Source organism: Ambystoma mexicanum, chromosome 1p (assembly GCF_040938575.1).
Source record: "Ambystoma mexicanum isolate Mex_15411 chromosome 1p, UKY_AmexF1_1, whole genome shotgun sequence".
In the NCBI taxonomy this organism is placed as follows: domain Eukaryota; kingdom Metazoa; phylum Chordata; class Amphibia; order Caudata; family Ambystomatidae; genus Ambystoma; species Ambystoma mexicanum.
In genome coordinates, this window is record NC_090921.1 from 842,709,370 (window position 1) to 842,733,623 (window position 24,254).

At 46.9% G+C, this 24,254-nt stretch overlaps 1 protein-coding gene across 1 annotated transcript in view; it reads right to left on the minus strand.

Moving 5' to 3' along the window:
• Positions 1 to 24,254, minus strand: part of CENPN (centromere protein N) — a 270,163-nt gene that overhangs the window by 116,259 nt on the left and 129,650 nt on the right. Inside the window, exon 8 of the mRNA XM_069652847.1 lies at positions 14,558 to 14,621. Within this exon, the coding sequence (XP_069508948.1) occupies positions 14,558 to 14,621 (64 nt within the window). The remainder of the gene's footprint in view (positions 1 to 14,557; positions 14,622 to 24,254) is intronic.

Here is a 24,254-nt window from a genome sequence, read left to right on the forward strand (position 1 = left end):
AGCAAAACTGAGATCCTTCCGATTGGGACCCCTGCTCCCTCCTTCCCTTCTCTCTGGCCTCCCACCTTGTGCTCTCCCCATGCTCCTTCTAAAGCCCGAAACCTTGGCGTCCTCCGACTCCTCTCTCTCCTTCCTCAAACTTGGGACATTGCTAATAAGTCCCACTTTCAACTGTGCCTTCTCAAAGGAATTCTCCCTTTCCTCCAGAAGCTCAATGTCCCCCGAGCCCTGGTTCTCTCTAGGCTCGACTATTGGAACAACCTTCTCCTCAACCTACCTTCTTCCACTCTCCGACCCCTTCAGCTAATCCAGAATAGAGCAGCAAGATTTATCCTTGGCCGTAAGCCCAGGGACTGCATCTCTACTGCCCCATAAAGTCTCCACGGGCTTCCGGTTGCTGCATGGATCAAATTCAAATCCATCTGCATCATCCACAAGGCTGTCTGGGGCCGGGGACCACACTATCTGCAACTCTCTCTTACAAAATACTCTCCTTCCAGACCTCAACGTTCCTCTGGCACCAACTCCCTGTGTGTAAAACGTTTCACTAAACAGAGCAGGAGGTCATTCGCTTTCCTCAGTTGGACCCCTTCGATGGAACAGCCCCCGCCCCTCTGCATCTTGAGCAGGACTGTCTTAAGTTTTGATAGCACCTCAATACCTTCCTCTTTTCCTCCTCCTTCCCTGCTCTTCTAATCTCATAGTTGCTGTGATTGGTGTCTTGGGCCTTTGTGCATTCTTGGGACCACTGACCACTCACACCCAATCTCCCCAGCTTCAGTCTATCCTCAGCACTTACCTCGGCACACCCTCCGCACTGGAGACTCGCACTTTTCCACCCAACGCGGCCCCTTGGCACATAGCACTTACCATACCATGCACTTTATCTGTGGTTCACCCTCGAGCGCACACACCCCAGCACCTACCCCACTGCTCTCTTCCTTGTTGCACTTGCACGTTCTGAATGCTCACAAGGCATAGCCGGTTTGGCCATCCCTTGCTCCACTGTATTTCTTGTATATTTTAATTGTACTGCAATCCCATGTTCCCTCCCCGTTACCCTGTGGGTGCTTTGAAACAGAATTTATTTGCTGTATAAGCGCCTAACAAGTAAACAATAAAATAAACAAGGCACTTGATCAATTGAAAGGTGTAAAATGTTACAAAACAGTGAGGGGTGTGTAGTCAAATACAGAATTGAACTATGGACAATTACTTAAGTATTACAAACATCAATTCTGATACAATCATTCAAATGAGTGAATGGTGATTTTAATCTTGTTACAGCCGACACGTGTTTCGACCATTCGGTCGTCCTCAAGGCTGTGATACATATTCAAAATAGCAATGATAAAGGGAATATAAACCAAAAATGACATGTGATACAAAAGCAAAAATTGTTATGATCCACAAGTAAGAAAGGAAAAAAAAATACAGAAAAAGAGGATTTACATCCCCAGACATATTACACAAAGAACACAGTATCATGTTATGTACCCACCTTAAATAAAAGATCAAAAGGGCTGTACATACCCAAGTTCAAATCAGAGACAGGTGGGAACGGAGGAAATGAGCATGGGCGGGCAAAAAGAATTCGATTTAGAATATCATAACAATTCGATTTGTATACTTCGTCATCTTTCATGCAAGTATACCAACATCACATTAAATGGTGGAGGAGGGCCAGAAATTGTACAGTTCGAGATCTGATGAAAGCTACAGTGAGTTGATCAAAGATCACCTACTAAATGTAATCCTGGAAGAGGTGCCTGTTAACAAAACTAAAACATTCAGGGCCCAGTGATGCTGCATCTGCTTGATGGATCAGACTCTTAATGCAAATAAGGGACGGTGTTGCACAGTTACCCAATAGTCTCAGCCATGCAAACCCAATAAAACACCCAAATGGAGTGGTGAATTTATGAACTCACAAGAAAGCTCTTAGCAATTGCCCTATAGCCAAGGGAAAAATAAGAATAAAGATATACAATAAGAGCTCTGTGTATGCATGTGTGAAGTCATGTGTAAAAGGGTAACGACAAAGGATGGCAAGAAGAAACCGTATAAAGAAGGGGTCTTACCCTGGCATAAATGTAAGGCAGTCCTAAGGTAGGAAGTGCTGCTGCGAATAGTCCAACTGTAGTTCAAAACCAACAATGAGAAATAAGACTGCAGTTGGACATGTGGTCTGTATAACAAAGAACCGATGATTAGGACCCAGTTGTCCGTGGAATGGTAGATAACAGTGATTGCTCAGCTACTCATGTCACATAAGATACCAGTGTGGTTACGTTAAATGGCTCACCTTATGTACTCTTTGGTCTACTCTAAATTGTTGTAGGAAATCTTATTCTTATAACAGACCCGCATAAATGCAATTGAAAAGGTTCTCCAAAGTCCCAATAGCTATAAACTATATAAATGGGTTGTAACAACTATTGTAAGATTAGAGGCTAAAATTGAGATTTACAAACGTTCGGGATTATAGCGATCCCAGTGACATTACCTGTATTAAATTATTGTGAGGGATAAAGCCTGTGTGCGCTTCAGTACGAAACCGCACCATCTTGGAATCCTTATCAGGGTGTAAACAAAGCCATCACACGCGAATGTGTGACGTCACGCGCATGTACAGTTTCGGCAATGACATCTGGAATCCGCGTCATAGGCCTAAATAGTGCCGAGTAAGTGCGCACTGGTATGCTGGTGCAAAATGAAGAATAGAATATACTGGTAAACGTATATGGTCAAATATATGTGCAAGGGTTATGCAATTGATATATTCATGTATAACAAAGTATAAAACTATGCAAATAGTATAAAATTGGACAAAGTATGAATCCATGTTCAGAAATCGAAGGAAGATGACAATGTATATAGCTATGAAAGTAGTATAAACATGGACATGGTATGAATCCATGTTCAGATATCAAAAGATAACGACTGGTCATGCATCACTGGGCTCCGTACTGTTATGGCATAATAAAGTGATGATCTTCTGAATGTACTGGTAGGTTCACCACAATATCTATTACTTATTAAGGTAAACTGAATCTGAAGGTCGAAAGGAAATTAGAAAGCAAACTGCCATTGCTTTCCATATCTCAAACATAAAACAGATAAAATTGGTAACAAATGTCAGGAAAGAAAAATTCTGAAATTCAAAGGAAGACATTAATCTCGTGTTCAGCGTTTAGTCCATACTGTACTCAATGTAGGTTACAAATAAGTTTGGCCTCCATTTGTCTGAGTTCGAGTTGGAGATAGCCTCCCCTCTTGCCCAGGGAGGCCCTCTTGAGGCAGATAAATCGGATGTCATTAACATTGTCCATCTGATGCCATTCCTGCCAATGAAGTGCTAATGGTAAGTCTTGTTTTTTTGAGGCTTGCAATGTGTTCTTGAATTTGATTGTGGAGCTGCCTGATAGTGCTGCCCACATATACTGTCAGGCAGACGCAGAAAACTGCATAGACCACATATTTGGTCCTGCAATTGATGAAGACGGTGACGTTAGTTTTGATGCCCAAATGTGAGGTGAAATCACTGCAATCCGGATGTGCAAACTTACATATAGAGCAGTTACCACATTTAAAAAAAAAACCTTTTGCCGGTATCAGCCAATTAGTAACTTTAGGTTTAGAATCAGTAATGAGAGAAGTGACAGTTTGTTTTTGAAGGTGGGTGCTCTCGTGTAGACAAGGGATGGTTTCTCATTAAGGAAAGGCCTAATGTCACTGTCAGGTTTAAGTAGGTTCCAGTGTTTGTGCACAATCCTGTATAGGATGTGAGCATCTGTTGAGTATTGAGTAACAATTTCCACATTATTTCTGGGGGTTCTAGCTGATTCATCAGGATTTTTGGGTTCAAGCATGTCTGTTCTTGATTTTTTATCTATCTTGATGCAGGCCCTGGCTATGGTGTTATGGTAGCCTCTTTCTCTAAACCTCTTGGTTAGGAGTTCACTTTCCTGTGAGTAAGTAGTATCAGAGCTACAGTTACGACGTGCCCGAAAGAATTCCCCAGCCGGAATATGTTCAACAGTGGTTTTGCAATGACATATTTTTGCATGTAATGTGCCGTTGACCTCAATAGGCTTGCGTAATGTTTTGTCTCAATTTTCCCTTGTGAAATGAATGTTAAAGGACATGTGTACCGCGCACTATCACCACCGAAGTGGTCCCCTGGCGCTCTGGTGGCTCTGAAAAGGGGAGGACAGGGGGTGGGTTAGTGGGTATAAGCTGGAAAAGTGCAAAAGAGCAGTGATGTGCTGTTGGCAGCCTCAGCCCGGTGGGTCCGTTGACTGGGCTTGGGGTGTTTTACGGTCAGTAGTCGGGTGCTGTTGTGCAAGTCTATATGTGGTTTGTTTTGTTGTTGCACCGTTGATAAGTTTGTGCGGATTGCTGCGTTTTAGGCTTGTGGTTGTGTTTGGTTAGAGTTTGAGAGGTGTATGCAGAGGGATGAAATTGTTAGTTGGTTAGTTGGCATTGCTGTCCTTGCAGTTATGGGATTCCATCTAGGTGCGGTACATGCTGACATTCACATTTCTATCTAGATGCAATGCAAGCTAAAGTTCAGAATTATAAGTGTGGTGCATGTTAAGAATAACATTTCTATCTAGATGCGATGCAAGCTAGAGTTCAGAATCCTAAGTGTGGTGCATGTTAAGAGTACATGAGAAACTAGACAAAGGGGATACTAAGTAACCCCTCCAGGACCCCATTGTAAGATAGTGCGCGCTGGGTCTAGATAATTACAAATGTAAGTAAAGTCAATTTCACTTCACTGCTCTTGGAAACAGTAGTTTAACCAAGAGAAGGTATTTAAACCTTGTACTGAAGGTGCGGTGTGTCACAATGTAAACAGATGATGCCTATGGAGTTCGTCAGACTCCAAAACCAAAAGAAACACTGTTTTAATTACAGAAAAATATACGAGTGGAAAAAAGGTCTCACTCTCTCCAGGATAAAAATTCAAAGTTCTAAAGTCCAGGAAAAGAGCTGGGGGTCTCCAAGGTAAAAGAATTCGCACATTTCTGAGAATTCTCCCTAACACGCTTAACAGCTTGTGCGTCTTCACTGATTTCCTTTTGAACAATCTGACTTCGTGAAAGACTTTTATCCAAAAAGTGCATCAGAACTAGAGACTTTGTCCAAATGACTTTGGCTGTCCTGGCTTCCTAAAGGCACTCCTCTAAATCCATTGACTTTGGCATTGCATTGTCCCTCTATGGGTTGTAGTTTGTGGACTATAGTTACTGCTGGGAAAGGCTCCCCTAGATTTAATTGGAGGATTCAGTCGTCCTCACTTTAAGACATTGTTCTAACATTTTTATTTTCCTTAACCCTTCCTTTCTGCAACTCAGACTCTACAAAGTATATTGGTGTGATATATAAATGCCAATAATATTCTTGTAATTGAAGTCACTTCAGGGTGTAGGAGAAATTTATTGAGCATATCCAAAGAATATTCACCAGCTTTATTGATTCTGAAAAGTATTTCCAAAGTTTACTTGAACCGTTACAAACAATTGCATTTTTAAAGAATGCTCATTTAAAACGGATGCTAAATAAATAATTATTTGCAACTGAAATCCTGATTGTAAATGTTACTTGCTTACTTGTATTGACATATTTCATTTGTACAGCTCTACAGCCCACATTTAGCCCTCTTGGGCTACCCAATACCAAAGTCTTGGGTAGTCTCACACAGTGTGACTGCACCAATTCTTACCCAACAGTTTTCAAGGTCTAGCACTCTGATGAGGGGAATTTTTGGACTCTATTCACGTCGCTGGAGGTCCAGCAGAATGCCCACAAAGTTTCAGCAAGATTCGGAAGTCAGTGCACCGCACAACGGCTCGAGGTCCCAGGATATTGCGGTATTGCAGCCCTGCAAGGTCGCAGCACAACGTGGGTTGGCTTAAAATGCCTAGTCTAGTGAGTCTCACCAGGCTCTGGGTCATCCGTATCGGTATCCCCAGGTCAAGTGGAAGGAAGGGTAACAGCAGGCTCTGGTTACACAGCAGGCTCCCTGGTCGCTGGATATTGCTACGCCCTTCGTTTCTTAATATTCCTCTTCATTTTCAGCTCCAGTGGTCGACTTGGCAGCAGCGTCTAGGTTCTGAGTTTTTATCAGGAACTACAGCACAATCTGTGCATTCTCTTTCCCGCATTTTACAGAAAGGAGCGGTCTGGCTGTCCAATCAGGACAGCCAGTCCCACCACCCTCCCCCCTCCCCCACTGGAAGTTGTTCCCTTTCAGGCAAGGTGGAAAACAAAGGGCTGCATAGTTTGACTCCTTCCTCGCTTCCTGCCTTTCCAACACTCTTGCGGTTGGGTGGGGAATCCACAGGATTCCTGCCCACAACGAAACAGCGAACACACAAGAAATGGTGAAAAAAGAAAGAGCCCACCATTTTAGACCTAAATAGCTAGGACACCGTGGACATCAAAATATCACTGTTGCATTTAGAGCAATACTGTTAAGCATGTCAAAGAAAAGGGTTATGGAACAAAACAAGAGATCACACAAATATTCTGAAGCAGGTAAGTTCTTTTGAACCCCCAATGCAAAGTAAGTTAACCCCTTCCTGGAAGGAAAGGTAAAACACAATGTCGGAGGAAAGAAGAGTTATCCAGGGAGCCAAGCCAGCCAATGCCAACTGGGCAAAAGTCTAGGTGAGCTGAAGCACTCCTCGTAGGTGAAAAGTCCTGCACAATGTTCTAGAAGTCTTTGTAGAAAAAGTAGAATCAATGCAGGGCCACAAGCCGTTCAGGCCCGTGAGGTAAAGCAGCTGTGAGCTCTACAGAGGCAACCAAAACAAGTCTGCATGGAGACCAAGCAAGGCCACCACAAGAGTTCAGTTCCTAGACTTTACGGCACCTTTGGCTAGAAGAAACTGCAGCAGCCGGGCCCTGCTCCCGCGCAGCTCCGCAGATCATGTTGTTCCGGAGCCCTAGCCGTGGGGACAAGAGGGAAGACCTCTGGGGACTCCTACAACACAACGGCACTGTCAGCGACAGAAAAGGACAAACCTCTAATCAGCGGCACTTCGTGGCCTCAGCTCCTAGCGTCTCTGCAAATAGCAACACTGTGGACTCTCGGATACCACTCTGGACATTCCTTGCATCCGGGGTCCAGCACCCTGCCGAGGCGGCCCAGGCCCGGTCTGTCCTGCACAACGGGAGTCCGGCAGACCATCCAGCAGCTCGGGTCTGACTCAAAAGCGATGCACTACAATCCGGTATTCGTCTCCCCGGCACTTCGGCTCCCGCAGCAGCAACGAAGCACAACCAGCTCTGAGAGGATGTACAGACGAGCTTACCCCAGAGCCGATTGGCCCTACCAACCCAAGGGGAGGAGTCGTCCCTGCAGGGCCTCTGCAGTCGAGGCAAATTTGGAGCCCCAGCACAGCAGCAGCGGCCCACCGGAAAAACCAAAGGTCCAGTATTTGCAGCAGGCGGTCCATCCAAGCCCTTCGGATTCCTTGTCGACTCCGCCCCCCCCCCCCCCAAGCCAAAAAGCCTCACCCCTCATGCAGGCCTCCCCCACCCACCCCAGCCCAGCCGTCAAACACAGCAGGGCGGCCGCCTTTGCCAGACAGCCAGCCGGCCCATCACCACTGGGTGCACTCCTGCAACCTGAGACTGAGGTCTAAAAAGTTAATGGACGCGCTGTTACATTCACCAGTTAGTCGGATACCAAATGTATTGCAATTGAGACGTTCTTCAAAAGATACAAAATCATCACTCGTGCCCTTTCAAATTATCAAAACATCATGTATATGGCGTTTCCCTAAATTCACATTGTCCTTGTATTCATTATTGCTAAAGATTGATTGATTGATATTTTATTTCTATCGCGCTCGTACACAAGTGTTTCAGAGCGCGACAAGGCAAGGGAGGGGAACATGGGAGAACAAAACAGCGATCTTACTAGGCCCAGTGACATTGAGAACGCGCAAGTGCATGGGAGAGGGGGGAGGGGAAAAGTGCGTGGAAGGGGGAAGAGGTGGAAAGTGCGAAGCAGAGGAGAACCAGATAAATAATAAATAAATAATAAAGGCAACAAACAGTGGTAATGCAGCCAGCAATTTGCAAGTGCTAGGTTTAAGGCAGCAGACAGGGTAGGTCTGATAAGTGCAGGAAGAAAAAGGGGGGGCTGTATGGGTACAGATACAGACCACAATGCAAGGGGTGGCCCGGAGGCAGTGCGGGAGGCATGATGAGCAGGTACCTGGGCCCAAAAGACAGAGGGTGGCCAGGTGCACGGTGCCAAGAGAGAACAGATCAGCAGGGGAGTGGGGGAGCGAAGGCAGAAGAAAAGAGGAAGGTCTTGAGGTGCTTCCGGAACCGGAGATGGTTCTCCTCAAGTTTGAGAGTGGCATGGAGGCTGTTCCAGAGGGAGGCCCCAGCCGAAGACCGATCTACCCCCAGCTTGTTTCTTAGAAAAACGACGGACCCTGAGTGAGTTGGAGGTAGAGGAGCGAAAAGCTCGAGAGGGGAGGCATTTGCAGAGGGATAGCTGAAGGTATTTTGGACCCAGGCCCAAGAAAGCCTTGTGGGCAATGCAGAGGGTTTTGAATTTAATCCTTGCATCCACTGGGAGCCAGTGGAGAGATTTCAGAGCTGGAGAGATACGATCCCAGGGCTTGAGGCCAAGGACAAGTCTCGCAGTCCTGTTCTGGATTAGTTGCAGAGGGCGGAGAGTAGAGGCAGGTAGATTTAGAAAGAGGCTGTTACAATAGTCCAAGCTAGAGAGAACCAGAGCTTGAGATACTGTCATGATGCCTACCCCCGGAGCAACAGGACAGGCCCAGCACCCCCGGGAGCAGGCATCATGCCCTCAGGTAAAAGCCCAGCGGCCCCCAATAGGGGCTCTTTGGCGCCAGGCTCATGTTGGACATCAGTCCTGGCGCCATAGGCGCCAGGCTCATAAAAGAGGGTGTTTGGTGCACTTACCTGACGCAGACCATGCTGCATGAAGCCTCAAGCCAAATGAGGCTTAGGAGGGACTATTTTATCAAAGGAACTATTTTACTTGGGTGGGGACCGTGGAAGAATACTTACCTGGAACTTCTTCCAAGGCTATTTAAACCACGCCCGGACTGCCACACGTGTTTCGCGTTGCTCTGCATCTAGCAGCTGAACGCTCACCGTGCCTGCTCCTGCATCTTGCCTCCAGCCACGCCCGCCTCGATCTTGGGATACCTGAAAGGAAGGAAGGGAAGAGAAAAGGTGAAAACCAAGAACTTAATCTAACTTCCTACCTGTGTCCGGAACCATCACGCCAGCGATCCTGAAGATAGTCATTCTTTAAAAGCATCGCGCTACTTGTGGCAGCGCCGAGCATCACTCACCTGCCTCGTGGGCTCTTCACTATCCAACGCGACCTTCTGGGCATTCCGCCACATCTCTGCACCTGCAGGGGAGAAGAAGAGACAAAAAGGTGAGCAGGAGGAACAAATGAGGAAAGCCTGATTTTCCGTCACAAAACTTACCTGGCCATATTTGACGGAACCACTCCTCATTTCGGGTCGGCGCCACTTCTTGGCCTGGTACCGCACCCCGGCCCCTAAGGGGAAAAAAAGAAAGACATTACTAGAGGGATTCAAAGACATTTAAAGGGATCATTTTATCACGAACTCCTGAGTTTATCTCTGGCAATATCCCTCGAAGCATCACTTCCACTCTGCACCTGAAAATAAGGACAGATCGCAGGTTAAGAAAAGCAAACAAAGAGAAGACTCTACTCTGGAACTTTTTAAACTGCATACATACGGCATTTTGCCTTCCAAAACCAGTGAAGTAACTGGTCAAATACGCGCCCCTGCACCAGAAGCAGGATGGAGAGCTCATCCATTCAAACATTAAGGTGAGCCTTGACTGGGGATTTCGGAGGTGGTCAGAGAAGAGCAAAGGGGAGGTGGGAAGCAATCACAATACTCAGCAGTCAGTTAATCCCCTTTCTCCACCTACAGAAAGATTTTTCTACGGGCCAGACAAGCCAGATTTGGGGGTCCAGTTCAGTCGGTGTTTCGAATCCTGCGCATCACGCTTGAAGAGGTCACAGCAATCCAGACCAGGTCAGCGCCTCCGTGGGAGCCAGGTGAGCGTTACAGATACCATGAGCTTCTGGGGGGAAGGAGAGGAAAGGCAGAGTACCTCTGAGGAGGTGCAGTCGGAAATTTGACTTTTTAGAGACCTCAGATGTGGGCGGAGAAGGAAAGGGTGGAGTCAAAGATGACCCCGAGGTCATCAGCCTCGCAGGTGGGGGTAGGAGGAGGGCCAAGGGAGGCCGGCCAGAGAGTGAGTGGAAAGGATGGTGAAGGTGTGCCGATGAGGATCTCTGCCTTGCTGACATTCAGACAAAGATCATTGGCGGCACACCAATCTTGAATGGCAGTTAGGCAATCAGAGATGGTAGAGGAGGTGGCAGAGGGCAGCCTGAAAATGAGTTGTGTCGTCAGCGTAGCACTGGAAATTTGAGCAGAAAATGGCAATGCAGTGGGCGAGAGTTGCCAGGTATTGGTTGAAAAGCCAGGGCGAGAGGTTAGACCCCAGGGGAAAACCACAGGTAGAGAGGAAGATAGATGAAAGGAAGGACCCAAGTTGGACCTGGGAGGGTCGATCTGAGAGGAAAGAGGTCAGCCAGGCCAGAGCCTGATCAGTGATACCCACAAAGATGTGGTGTTCTTCAAAGATGGACATGAAACGATCGGCCAATGAGGGCGCGTACTTGGCCCCCGTTGCCACTCCTTTCTTCTGTTTCTTCTGGGTGTATAACACATTTTCAAAATGAACACATTATTATCCAAAGTGAACCTTAGAAAATCTTTAAACATTTCTGTGTGTTCGAAAAAGGAAGCAGAGTCGATGCGGGAGTCGCAGAGTCGATGCGTGCCAGAGAGCTGCCTTATTTCTGTGCTGGGAGGGGTCGGAGGTGGAGTTGAACAGGCGGGGCGAGTTGTATGAGGTGGGGGCCGACTAGTACTGAAGGTGTTCTGGAGAGTGGCATGCCAGTGAGCTGCCTGAGTCGCCTTTTGTATGGTGAAATGTCAGCTTCATGGGGGTGGTGAAGGGTGGCAGGAAGGGGGGGGGGAGGAGTGTGGGGTGGGTGTGTCAAGTCCAGGGGCCAGCAGGGCGAGGAGTGAAAGCTAGCATCACCTAGAATCAACTTTGGCACCTGTGAAAAACCTGACGGTTTTCCTCTACCTACTCCCCAAGGATTGAGGAAAGAGGAGCCCGAAGGTGAGACATAGTAACCCTCTTTTTCCTACATCCCTCCCCCCCACTCGACATTCCTTCTGCCTTCATGGGCTGCTCCAAGTCCTATCCAGTTACCCACCTCCCCATTTCCAACTAATACTGGGAAGAAGAGGCAACCGAGTAGTGAGGCATACCTATAAAAACACAGGAAAAAGACTGCCACCCGCTACCATTCGGTTGTCCCATAATTAGAGTCAGGCAGGATCAGGCATTTTACACTGAATACTCACCTGATTCCACTTGACTCTTTCAGAACTAAAGGACAGGCATGTCCTTTTAATTGGGATATTGAACGTCAGGCAAGCACAACCCGGACCACAAACCAGCAGCCCCTTTATACTACCCAGGTGTATAAAAGCAGGCTGCTGAGAGAGTAGAAAAAGAAGCAGTTGGGAGAGTAGGAGGGAGGCTGCATGGTGGAGTCCAGCAGGGCATCCCTTTTTAGTCCCAAGCCAGTTTTTCCAAGAAGCAGTGGTCATGCAGAGAAAACTGTGGGAGCAGGAAGCCAGGCAGAAAGGACCAGAGCAGCCAGAGAAGGCAGACGGAGAACAGGACGCACAGACGCTGGCCCGTGGTGTCATGATGGACATAGCGTGGCGAGGGAGCAGTGTCTCTCCAAGGAGACAGACATGTCAAGTCGTGTCAGCGCTCGAGAGAGGAGTGCTCATTTCCCAGGCCGTGAGAACGGCCCAAGTGTCAGAGGGGCAGCCCAGACACCAGCACTGGAAAAAGTGCACGTGGCGACCGGTGAGTTTCTGATGTGAAGGGAAACCTGGTGCGTGTGTGAAACAAAAGGTTGAAAGAAAGCGTGCAAAGCGGCACAAAGAAGATTGAAAGAAAGTGTGCCAGCAGCACTAGCGAGAAGCCATGTTACCAGCCAAGTCTTCTGAAAGCATTTGAATGTTAAGGAAAAGACGTTGCCGAAGGGAGCTGGTGTGTTGGGAGCAATATAGTAAAAGGAGTGAAATAAAGCCAGGAGAAGGCGGAAACAAATGAAAGTGAAACAGGAATTGTGAAAGTATGGGCAAGGGAACCCCTGTTGAAGCCACAAATTATGAACAGTTGGTAATACATGCAGTCCACTATTGTCTAGAGGGAGTAGGGCATTGTGGAACTTGTAGGAGAAAAGCAAAAAGGGTCTGGGACCCTAATTAATGAGTAAGTCAGAGGTGTCTGGGACCCATGTGGTAAGGAAAAGAACCACGATAAAACAAGCATTGCCTCAGCTAAAAGGAAACCAGTATTGTTTCATTCTGGAGGCTATTTGATGATTTGAAAAGACAAGTGAATTAAAGCGTGCCAGTGGCACGATCCCAGAAAGGCCTATGTCTTGGAGCAGTCATGCATAGAGACGACCAAACCGTGCTCATTCGAAAGTCTCCGATACGAAGATTGGGTGAACTGTGATAAGTTGTGGAATTGTTGGGGGAAAGTAACCCTTGTTGAATCAGGAGTGAGAATCAAGAGTGAAAGAATCTTGTGTTAAAGCCTTTAAATTGAACTTTGTGAAACTTGTGGAACAGTGATTGAAAGCCAAAAGTATCTGAAGAGTAGTGGAATGTGGAAACAAGAGGGCTGTTGAATCTGGGGGACAGGAAAGCCTGGAGAAGTATGAATGAAAGTTATGAGAATAATTTAAGTGTATGGAAATTTTGTGATCCCGAGCAGTTAAAGCTTTGGGATGGGAGCTCAATTTTTGTTGAAAACATTGGAGAAGAAAGCTTCAGAGCTACTACAGTGCTATCCTGACATTTCCCTACACCCTCTTTTTTTTATGTTGGCCTAACCCTTACACAGTATCTTTCTAGAAGGGAGGGCAAGCTTAGGTTAGACGCAGATATGCTTTTGTTTTTGACTGTCAAACTGTGGACCATTATTTTTTTATCGTTGAGATTACTCCCATATAGCACTGGGAAAGTTAGGGGTTATCCCAACCCTTTGTATCAAAAAGGTTTTGAAACTGTATCCTTGTGTCGGTCTACCTCTTCTCACCATGCCAATCTCAAGCACCGCAATGGAAAGACACTCCGGTTCAACTTTGGCAAAGCAATGGAAAATTACATGGAGTCAACTTTGGTAGAGCAACGGGAAACACTTGCATTTAACTTTGGCACAGAATGGAAATTGTGGGAAATATTAACTTATTTAAAGCAGGGGAAGGTCTTTTTGTAATGGTTGGTTATGGGGAAAAGTGCTTTAAATGTATATTTTTTTTTAAGCACAATGTTTTTTTAAGAGTTGCAAAGATTCAATTTCATTGTCACTGTCACTTCCAACACACATACTGTGTTTGCTCGTGATCAAATTGGAAGACTGCATGGCAGGACTATGTTTTGACCCACTACAATCACATGGGCTGGTGTACCAACTGTATTTAAGCTGGTAGTAGCACTATGACAGCATTTGTAATAGCGGAGCTTAGTGAAATGACCAAGTTTGTGCAATTGTCTCTGTCAGCACGAATACCAAAGCAAAACATGAGCTTTTCCTAAAAGCTGCACATTTAATGCAACAGTGCCAGGGTGAGTAGTACTGCAACTGTTTTGCACTGTGGCCATGATCAAAGTTAATTGCATCACTGCTGAAAGTTATGGTGTGAAGGATGGGAAAACAGCACAATACGAAGCCATCAAAAATGTGAAAATGGTATGAGGCGGACATGTTCACTATGCATTACTGCCAATTGAGGAAATGAGTTCTAGTGGACCAGGACCATAATTCTGATATGGCAACCCGTTAATATGTGGAAAAATTAATGGAAAAGGACAAGGATATATTAAGAGGGCATAATGTGGCATACCAACTGGGCCTATTTTGAACTATGAAACCAACTGGGCCTATTTTGAACTATGAACTATTTGCAGACTACAGTTTATGAAAACTGGATGTGGTACTGGAAAGAGCAGAAAATGAAATGTATATGATTTTTAAAAAACACTTATAACGAAGAAAAATAATATTTATTCAAGCACATTCTGGTAGCTTGTACGAAATGCACAAATAGTTTTTATATACTTTTTTAAAGGTGACATTTCGGCTAAGGGCAGGAGAAGGCAAATGTGTGTCCATTTTCAGTTTGCTTCATGTGTTCACCCAACCCCAACAAAACACATTAGGAACTTTTTAGAGGCAAAGTTAGAGCAAACATCTATATTGAGAAATCACAGCCCCTCGTGCTGAGCCATAAATTCGCCATTACTTACTGCACAGCATTCTTTTGCAAATAACATTGGACATAGTGGGGTAACAACAGCACCTTCAAACAAACAGAGCATGCAAAAAAAATTACCTTTTTCAGGAACCACAACCATGTTTCTTTCTTGAAGAGGTTTCGGATAGTACGAATCAAAGGCCTACAGACAAAATAAATATTAACGTAGCTTTTCAGCCTATTGAAAACCATTAAAGAACAGATCAATGTATCCCTTAGTATTACAAAAGAAAATATTGTAAAACTAGCATACCTACAGTTTTTAGGAGTACTAAATTGTACAATAACAAAAGTATTTGACAGGGAGAAAAGGGCAGGCTATTTGGCCAATTTAACAGTCATGAACGCTACCTCATGCTCCTCTTCCAAATATTCCAAAATGGACTATGTAAAATAAAACGAATTTTAAAATGCACTAGAAGATCAAATTACATAATCATTTCATTGAATATTTGCACCAAACATAGCACTATTTTTAAAGGAGGATACAAGTAGATAGTAGCTGTATGTGAAAAGGCAGGTACTCGCAGGTACGCTTGGGGATGTGTGTATACAATCTGAAAAGAACTTTGAAAAACTAAAATAGGAAATTCATGAAGACCACAAAAATAAATCTTACTTTCTGGCTTGCCCACCGCTTTCAATAGCTGATTGAAGGAAAGCTAATGAGCAGTGGCTAGCATATAACATTCTGTAAATGTAGGGGCTAGTTCATGGCAGACAATTAACCAATGCCACATTTATTTCTACTCACACCTATGCCCTGCAGTGAATAATATCCCACAATCTGGGTCCAGGTATGATTGGTAAATGGTGTCTAAAGAGTGGTAATTCTACCAGCCGCACGCACACGAAAATCGGAACGGCTCCATGATGGGCAGCAGGAATGCTTGCTGCAGAACATCTTCAACCCCAATGAATGCTTCCCCCAAGTATGGTACACAGAGGTGGCTCGATGGTAAAGGAGTCACTGTTTGGTGGCAGGGGTTGAGGGAAAGGGAGTGTAATACGGTCTACTAGAAATAGGAGGTGTCTACCAGACAAAACCTTTGAACAAGAAACTGCAGTAATTTGATCTCTAGACGAGGAAGCAAAAGAGAAATCAATAGGTACAGCAACATGATGGAGGCATTTCAGCACTGAGCAAAGTGGACTATGGGCCAAGATGTACATACACGCACCAAGCATTAACTTTCGCACTCAAACTTCAGAGACACTGGACCTAACCTCAGACAGAACATACCAGTACACACAATCCATAAAACCCCAGCCTAACCACACACAAATGCACTGTAACACACACCAACACAACTCAGTCAGGCATGTAACAAACAACCATGCACTTCATTCCTCTTTATGGATAAAACACACCAGTGAGCACGATTATACTTCCACCCTAACCACACACGATTCACACACCCAACATAAACAATAGTACACAACTGAGGCATGGAGTGTTACTTTTACGGTTACAACAAACCGGGCAGCACAACCAATTCACACGCAGGACAATGCGTAGATGCCTGGTTCTCCTGGTTCTGAACCCATCTTATTCTCCTATCCTCACTAGCACACCGAGCCCTCTTTTCTTGCAGAGCCACGTGAGTACCTGGAGACTGCCCCTGGGTGGTAGTGGTGCATGGTATACATCAACATAACATAACAGAAGGAGAATGCAGAGGTTGGATCGGGTGGGCATGGAGAGTATTACAGGGGTCAGAGGAAAGGGCATGACAAAGGAGGTTGCAGACTGCAAGGGGACCTGGCAAAGGAGAACAGGTGCGAGTGGTTTAGCAAAGATTAAATACATAATGTTGTGGGAGGGGGTTTGTGGGGTCATGGCATATGGTACAGGGATGCTGCAGAGGTATGGGGCAAAACATGCTGGCCCTACACACACTGCAGCCAGGATGCGTGGGTGTGAGAAGGAGGCACACATGCACTGCACGCAAAGGTAATGCCAAAGGCACTGCACACAGCTTGTGAGACTTGAGAAGCAAGCAATGTATTTTCTTAGATCATGCACTCTACTTTCAAATGACAACTTGTTCCTCTATGAAAGTGGTGCACAAACACCCAGACACACACATGCATGCATGCATGCTAATGGTGTAAGGGGAAAGTCGTGCAAGTGTTAGGAGTTTTCATAAAGTCCTACTGGCTGTAAGACTTTAGTAAGCTATCCCACACTCTTAGTATCAGTCTGTACTAGCTCAGGACCCTGGTAGTGTGGCAGAGCAGTCAGGCTTATTTTAAGAGGAAGATGCGAGCTGTAGGCAAGTACTCTGAATCTTAGCTAAACAGGCCCAACAAAGAAGCACTTACCCTTATATTTATATAAAAGATGAACAAGTTACTTACCAACTGTAACGTTCTTTCGACTGGATGTTCCTCCCACGTATTCTGCATCTTATGATGACATGCATTACTTACCGTAAAAGCATTTCTGATGATTGTATCTGCTTAGATTCACATGCTGTGCATATGGTCCGACATCCAGTGGTAACCGCGGAGTATTGCATCTTGTCTTTCGGGGGACCGAAAGAGGACGTCGGCATAGGCGTGTCTGAAACACTATCCCTATCGTGACGTGTGTAGTACCCAAAACCCCTCACGCGGGGAGGTCCCTCCGATTGTATTTTTTCTGCCATGAGGGAGCCCAAGGCTATAGTGAGTGAGTACATGAAGAGAGAAAGTAGTAAGAAGTCTGTGTTCCTTCCACCCAGAGCGGGGAGGCAGGGAGGGCGCATGTGAATCTAAGCAGATACAATCATCAGAAATGTTTTTACGGTAAGTAATGCATGTCTTCTGATGCTTGTTAATCTGCTTAGAATCACATGCTGTGCATAGACTAGCGAGCAGTACCCGGAGTTTGTGGTGGGTTGTGAGAAGGAACAGTAGAAAAAAAAAGATGTCTTAGTACTGCTTGTCCCACCCGAGAATCAGACCTAGAACGAGTGTCTAGGCAATAGTGTTTTGTAAAGGTGTGTACAGAACTCCAGGTTGCCGCTTTACAAATGGACTCTAGGGGAACATTTGCAATGAATACTATGGATGCCCCAGTGCCTCGAGTAGAATGTGCTCTAGGCTTGAAGGGCAGTTCTCTCTTTGCAAGAGTGTAACAGTGTGATGCATTTGGCAATCCACCTTGATATTGCTGATTTAGAGACAGGGTCCCCTTCTCTACCAGCTGCCACTGAAACAAAGAATTGTTCACTCTTCCTCAGTGGTTTAGTTCTATCCATGTAGAACATGACTGCCCTGCGCACATCTAGTGTGTGAAGGCTTCTTTCTGCCATGTTAGTAGGTCTCTGGAAGAACGTGGGTAGTTCGATTGACTGGTTCACATGGAACTTCGAAATAAATTTCGGTGCAAATCTGGGATGAGTGCGCAGAACTACTTTATCTTTGTGGACTGTAACAAAGGGGTCCAAGACTGAGAGGGCCTGTAGTTCGCCAACTCTTCTGATAGAAGTGATAGCTACTAGAAAGGCTGTCTTGTAAGTCAGGTCTTTCAGACTAGCTTTATTCATAGGCTCAAAAGGGGGTCCCATGAGCCTAGTTAAAACCACATTTAGGTCCCACTCAGGGGCTGGGTGAGTGATGGGGGGGGGGGATACATTATTTTAACCCCTTCCATAAAGGCTTTAATCACAGGTATTTTCCACCACGACACCTTCTGCTGTGACGTGGTGTAGGCTGACAACACCGCTAGGTGAACCTTTAAGGAATTGAAGACTATCCCAGAGTCCAACAGATGGGTTAGATATAACACAATGTGTGAAGGCGAGCAATCACTGGGATTGACGCTTTTGGCACTACACCAAATGAAAAAACGTTTCCATTTGCTGGCATAGCAAAAACGTGTATTAGGCTTTCTTGCCTCCCTCAGTATGTCCATGCATCTTTGAGGGAGTTGCAGATGTCCAAACTCTATGACTTCAGGAGCCAGGCTGCTAAATTCAGAGTGTGTGGGCATGGGTGCAGAGTCTCCCCCCTGTCCTGAGACAACATGTTGTATGGGCAGGGCAGCTTGACTGGTGGGGAGAGGGACATTTCCATCAAGTGCGCGAACCAGGGTTGGCAGGCCCACGTGGGAGCCACCAGAATCATGGTGACAGGTTCCTGGTGCATCTTGTGCACTATCTTGTTCAGAAGGGGAGTCGGGGGGGGGGGGGGGGGGGGGAGCATAAACAAATTTCCCTGACCAAGTTATCCAGAGACCGTTCCCCTTGGACCGGTTCTGGGGGTACCTGGAGGCGTAATCTGGGCATTGGGCATTCTCCTGAGTAGCGAACAGGTCGATCTCTGGAAACCCCCATTCTGCAAAGACGTTGGATGCAATGTCTTCGTGCAGACGCCATTCGTATTCTTCTGGCAGAGGAAAATCTCTGCCGAGTACGTCTGCCAGAAGATTGAGTTACCCTGGAACATGTTGGGATATCAGGAACATCTTTTGTTTGAGAGCCCATATCCTGATGTTTTGGGACAGCTTGGATAGCCCTGGAGAGCAAGTGGCCCCCTGCTTGTTCAGATAATACATTGCTGTTGTGCTGTCGGTTAGGACCAGCACTGTCTTCCCTTGCAGGTGCTCCTTAAAGGCTTTCAATGCTTTGAACACTGCTAGTAGCTCTAGTAGGTTTATATGGTTGGACGCTACCTGAGGGGACCACACTCCGTGGGCTGTCTGTTGAAGCAGGTGAGCCCCCCCCCCCCACCCCACCCTGTGAGAGATGCGTCTGTCGTGAGAGTGGCTTCCACTGCAGGGATGGTGAAGGTTTTCCCCTTCAAGAGGTTCTCCCTCGACTACCACTGCAGAGAGAGACCGAGGGCTGGCGATACAACTAACAAATCTTCCCATTGTCTGCTGGCCTGACACCACTGGCTGTTGAGCCACTCCTGCATGTATATGCAGGATGCCATCATCCCTAGCAAACTCATAGCTTTGCGTACAGTCACCTTCCGACTCGCTACATACTGAGGAACTTGAGAGAGCATGTTCTGAACCCTCTCGCTGGAAGGGAAGACTAGACCGCCTTCCGTGCGGATTAGAGCCCCCAGGAACTGTTTTACTTGGCTGGGGACTAAGCTGGATTTCTTTTCGTTGATAGAAAATCCCAGGCTGAACAGTAGGTCTACTGTCTTTTGGGTGTTCGAAAAACAAACGTCGAACAAGTCCCCCGTGATGAGCCAATCGTCGAGGTAAGGGTAAACTGGAACTGAAAGTCTGCGCAGGTGTGCCGCTGCCACTACCTTGGTAAACACCCATGGCGCCGAGGCTATGCCGAAGGGGAGTACCTTGAACTGGTAGTGTTTGTCCTGAATCACGAACCTTAGGAATTTTCTGTGCGCTGGCAGCATTGAAATATGAAAGTATGCATCTTTCATATCCAATGTTGTCATGAAGTCCCCTTGTTTTAGCAATGGGATCACCTCTTGAAGTGTTACCATGCAAAACGTCTGGGGCTTTATGAACTTGTTCGCTGGGCGCAGGTCTAGAACAGGACGCATGGTGAGATCCTTTTTGGGTACAAGGAAGTATATTGAATAAATACCCTTGTTTACCTGAAGAATCGGGACGGCTTCTATGGCGTCCTTTCCCAGCAGCGCCTCCACCTCTTGGACCAGGATCTGCAGATGTTATGGTGAAAGGAGTCGATGTTTCGGCGGTCTGAACTGTGGGGGTCGGGCGAATTCCACGCAGTAAGCGTGGGCGACCGTCTTTAATACCCACTGGTCTGAAGTTATCACCTCCCATGCCTTGAGGAAAGATGTTAATCGCCCCCCGACCGGGGAGACATGGGAGGGGACCTGAACTTGGTGGTCATTTCGGACCAGAGGTTGACGCACCTCCGGAATTGGAGCCTCTGCCTCTATTCTTTCCGCGCTTCTGACCCCTCTGTGGGTAGTAAGTGGGGCTTGCAGCCGGTTGACTTGAGTTGAAGTTGCCTGTGTCGAAATTATTTTGAGCGGCGCGGGCTTGTCCTCGAAAGGACCGCCAAGAATTGCTGCCCCTCTGTGAAGAGGGTTTTTGGGAAATTTGGTGCAGCGACTTAATAGTCTCATGCTCCTTCTTGGCTGTCTCCAACGCATCGTCTACCGCCTTCCCGAAGAGGTTGGCCTCTTCTATGGGTTTGTTGATGATGGATGCCTGGGTCTCAGGTCTGAAACCCGACGTGCGCAGCCACGCGTGTCTCTTTAGGAGAGTACCCTGTGCGAGAGACCTGCCTGCTGTCTCTGCGGAGTCCAGGGTATTCTTTACAACATTTTGATTGGCAAGTTTGCCCTCCGAGACAATGGTGAGAAGTTTGGCTCTGGTTGGTTCCGGAACCTCCTGAAGGCCTTCCTGGAGTAGGATCAATTGGGCATTCGACGTAGCTTGCCAGTAACGTCATGTTATTGGCAATCCGGACGGTATAAGCAGCCGCCGACGTGACCCGTTTGCCTAAGGAATACAACCTTTTGGACTCCTTGTCTGGGGGTGACTCTCCCGTGGCAAGGGGAACCCCTGCTCTTTTGCGAGTGTTGGTCACCACCAGCGAGTCTGGGATTGCGTGCCCTTTGACGTAAAGCGGGTCGGTGGGGGAGGGCCGGAAGAGTTTTTCGAACCTTGGGTTCACAGCCCTCGTCTGAGCGGGTGTGAGTAAAGAAGGGGCCAGCCGTCTCTTTACAGAGCTCAAGAGAGGGATAGACTGGCTAGCCGGAGGCTGGTCATTAATAATGTTTTCCGCGAAATCCTGTTCAGGCAATGCCTCAAGCGTGGCAATTTTAAAGAATTTCGCTGCTTTTTTCAACGTGTTGTTGAAAGCCATTTGATCATCCACCGTGGGAGCCTGCCGAACCAGTGAGGATGGGGGAAGAGTCGAGGCAAACGAACGATATCAGAATTGTGATCGTCCTGCTGGGTGTCTTCCCAGTTGTCCGTTGCGCCTTGATCTTCCCCATAATTGTCCAGAAAAGAAGTCTCCTCTTCTTCTGTATAGATGTCTCTATACGTGTCCTGGACATCTTCTTGATAATCAACATAGTGTTGAACATCTAAATGTTGGGCAACTTGTGTATGAGGGTTAAGGTCTACCCGAGCTTTTTTCGGCAGAGGTTGATCAGAAGCCCCGAAAACCTGCTGCTGCCGATCCACATACCCCTCAAATTGCTCCGTGGTCCACTTGGATGACCCAAATGGGCCCAGCAGAGCAGGAACCGGGTCCTCCGCCCTAAGGCGTTCAGAGGATCTCCTCAGGGTGCTTGAGAGGGGTACCTGGCTCTCTTCGTAAGAGTCCTCAGGGTCGTCTCCCAAAACCGTGGAAAATCTTTCGGCGGATTGGCCCATAACTGTGGTCGAAACCGGTACTAGGCCCACCGCCGTAGCAATCCTGTTGATGCTCTTACTGATAGTTACCGAATCTTCGGGGGACAACGCCTCCGATGATGGTTTCCCGGGTAGAGGCCTACTCGTAGTTTTCGGGCCTGCACGGTCCTTGGAAACCCTGAAAGTCGAAGTTTCTTGTTCAGAAACTTCGGCGTGTGTTGTTTGAGGAGTAGCGCCTTTGTTATGTTTATTAAGCTCAGTCGTCATGTGCTGCTGCGGATGCGGGGAAGGCTTCTGACCAGATCAATCCGATGGCGCCTGCGCCTTCTTCGACAATGTCGTCGAGGACGACGCTTGGGTTGTGCGTTTTGTGTGGTGCGATTGTACGTCCCTGTAGCAAGACCGGAGTCGAGCCTGGAAGGGTCGGGGACGGGCGTGGCGGCTCTAGAATCATCCACCTCAAGGTCTACAACGTCCACGTTGGGCATTTGGTCATCCGATGTACCCCCGTCACTCTTGACTGGTGTCGCGGCAGGGGAGGGAGGCTCCACGCGTGACATACCGTACGCGGCCCACCGCTTCAACCGGCGCTCCTTATGGGATTAGGTTTAGGAGTTTATTCGCCAAACACCACTTTAGTGCTCTAGGGGGAGACCAGCCTAAACGAAGTGTGCTCGTCTTTCCACGGATATCTGACCCTTCACAGAGGGCAGAATCTAAATGGAGTCCTTTCCATAGCAGAAGGGAAGGGTGAGCAGACCAAAAGGGAAGGAAGTGGAAAAGAGGAAAGACATCAATGCAGTATGGCAAACCCCGAGCCCACTCTCCCTACTGTGTAGGCCGGCCAGAAGGCCCGACCACGTGGAGGTCCGAATGCCGGATCTTAGGTGTCGGAATCCACAGCCGTAGACGGTTCTCCCGCAGTCTTCGTCGAAGATGTTCTTGATAGACGAAGTAATTTAACAGGGTTTAAACCGACATTTCGGTAAGATAAACAATGTCTCATGAAGAGCTCAGCTGTAGGGGGACCAGTTATCTGGGCGGAAAAAAACAATCTGAGGGACCTCGGCACGTGAGGGATTTTGGGTACTACACACGTCACGATAGGGATAGTGTTTCAGACACGCCTATGCCGACGTCCCCTTTCGGTCCCCCGAAAGACGAGATGCAATACTCCGCGGTTACCACTGGATGTCGGACCATATGCACAGCATGTGATTCTAAGCAGATTAACAAGCATCAGAAAATTTGTTATCGGCAGCTTTGCTGCTTTTGAAAAAATGGAGGTCTTGACGTCGATTGACCCTCGACGGGCTCTGTACCTTGTCGACGTCACTGATGGTATAAAGGGCTCGAGCCGCGCCCGTTGGCTTCAGTTCTGTTTTTTCGATGAAATATTGGAGGAACACCCAGGCGTGCCTCATGACTGATGCACTCTTCGTGAGAGGAAAGTGTAAGAAAACGCAAACTGTACTGCAGCGTAGGTTGGGAGGGGCAATGAGGAATACGTGGGAGGAACATCCAGTCGAAAGAACGTTACAGTTGGTAAGTAACTTGCTCTTCGAATGGATTGTGTCCTCCCACATATTCCTCATCTTATGATAGACTCACATAGCAGTGGCAATTTTTTAGGTGGGAGTACTAGATATTGTTTTCATGGACGGAATGAAGTACCGGCTTGGCAAATAATCCCTCATTGGAGGAGGCAGCATCTGAGCAATAATGCTTGATGAAAGTATGCATCGATTTCCATGCTGAACAAATATCCGCAGCAATAACTCTCCTCTTCAGAGCCGCAGAAGTAGCCATCCCCCTAGTGGAATGGGCTCGCAGCCCATCTGGGGGGTCCTTTCCCACCAATCAGTAGCATTCAATTATGGCCAGAATGATCCAGCGGGATATGGTTTGTTTTGTCACCGATAATCCCAATTTATGACCTGTAGAACCTATAAAGAGTAGGTCATCTTGACGTAATTTTGTCATTCTTGAAATGTAAAAACAGAGCCCTTTTGGGGTCCAGCCTATGCAGTCTCTCCTCTTCTTTGCCCAAATGAGGAGGAGGATAGAATGTTGGTAATATGATTTTTTGTGACAAAGTCAGAAACTACTTTTGGTAAAAAGGAAGGTTTAACTTTAAGAACTACCTTGTCCTTGTAAAAAGTATTATATGGAGGTTTACATGAGAGCCTGTAGTTCACTAACCCTGCGGGCTGATGTTAAGGCCACAAGAAGGACAGTTTTTAAATGTTAGAAGCCTCAAATGACAAGAGTGCAGAGGTTCAAAGGTATGCAAGTTAGAAACTTAAGTACTAGATTTAAATCCCAAGTTGGGACATGAAAAGGTACTCGAGGGTATACGTTCGTAAGCCCTTTCAGGAATTGAATGATTAATGGAATTTTGAAGTAGGAAACCTCTTCCGAGGAGCGCTTGAAAATGGACAGCGCAGCAAGATATCCTTTCATTGT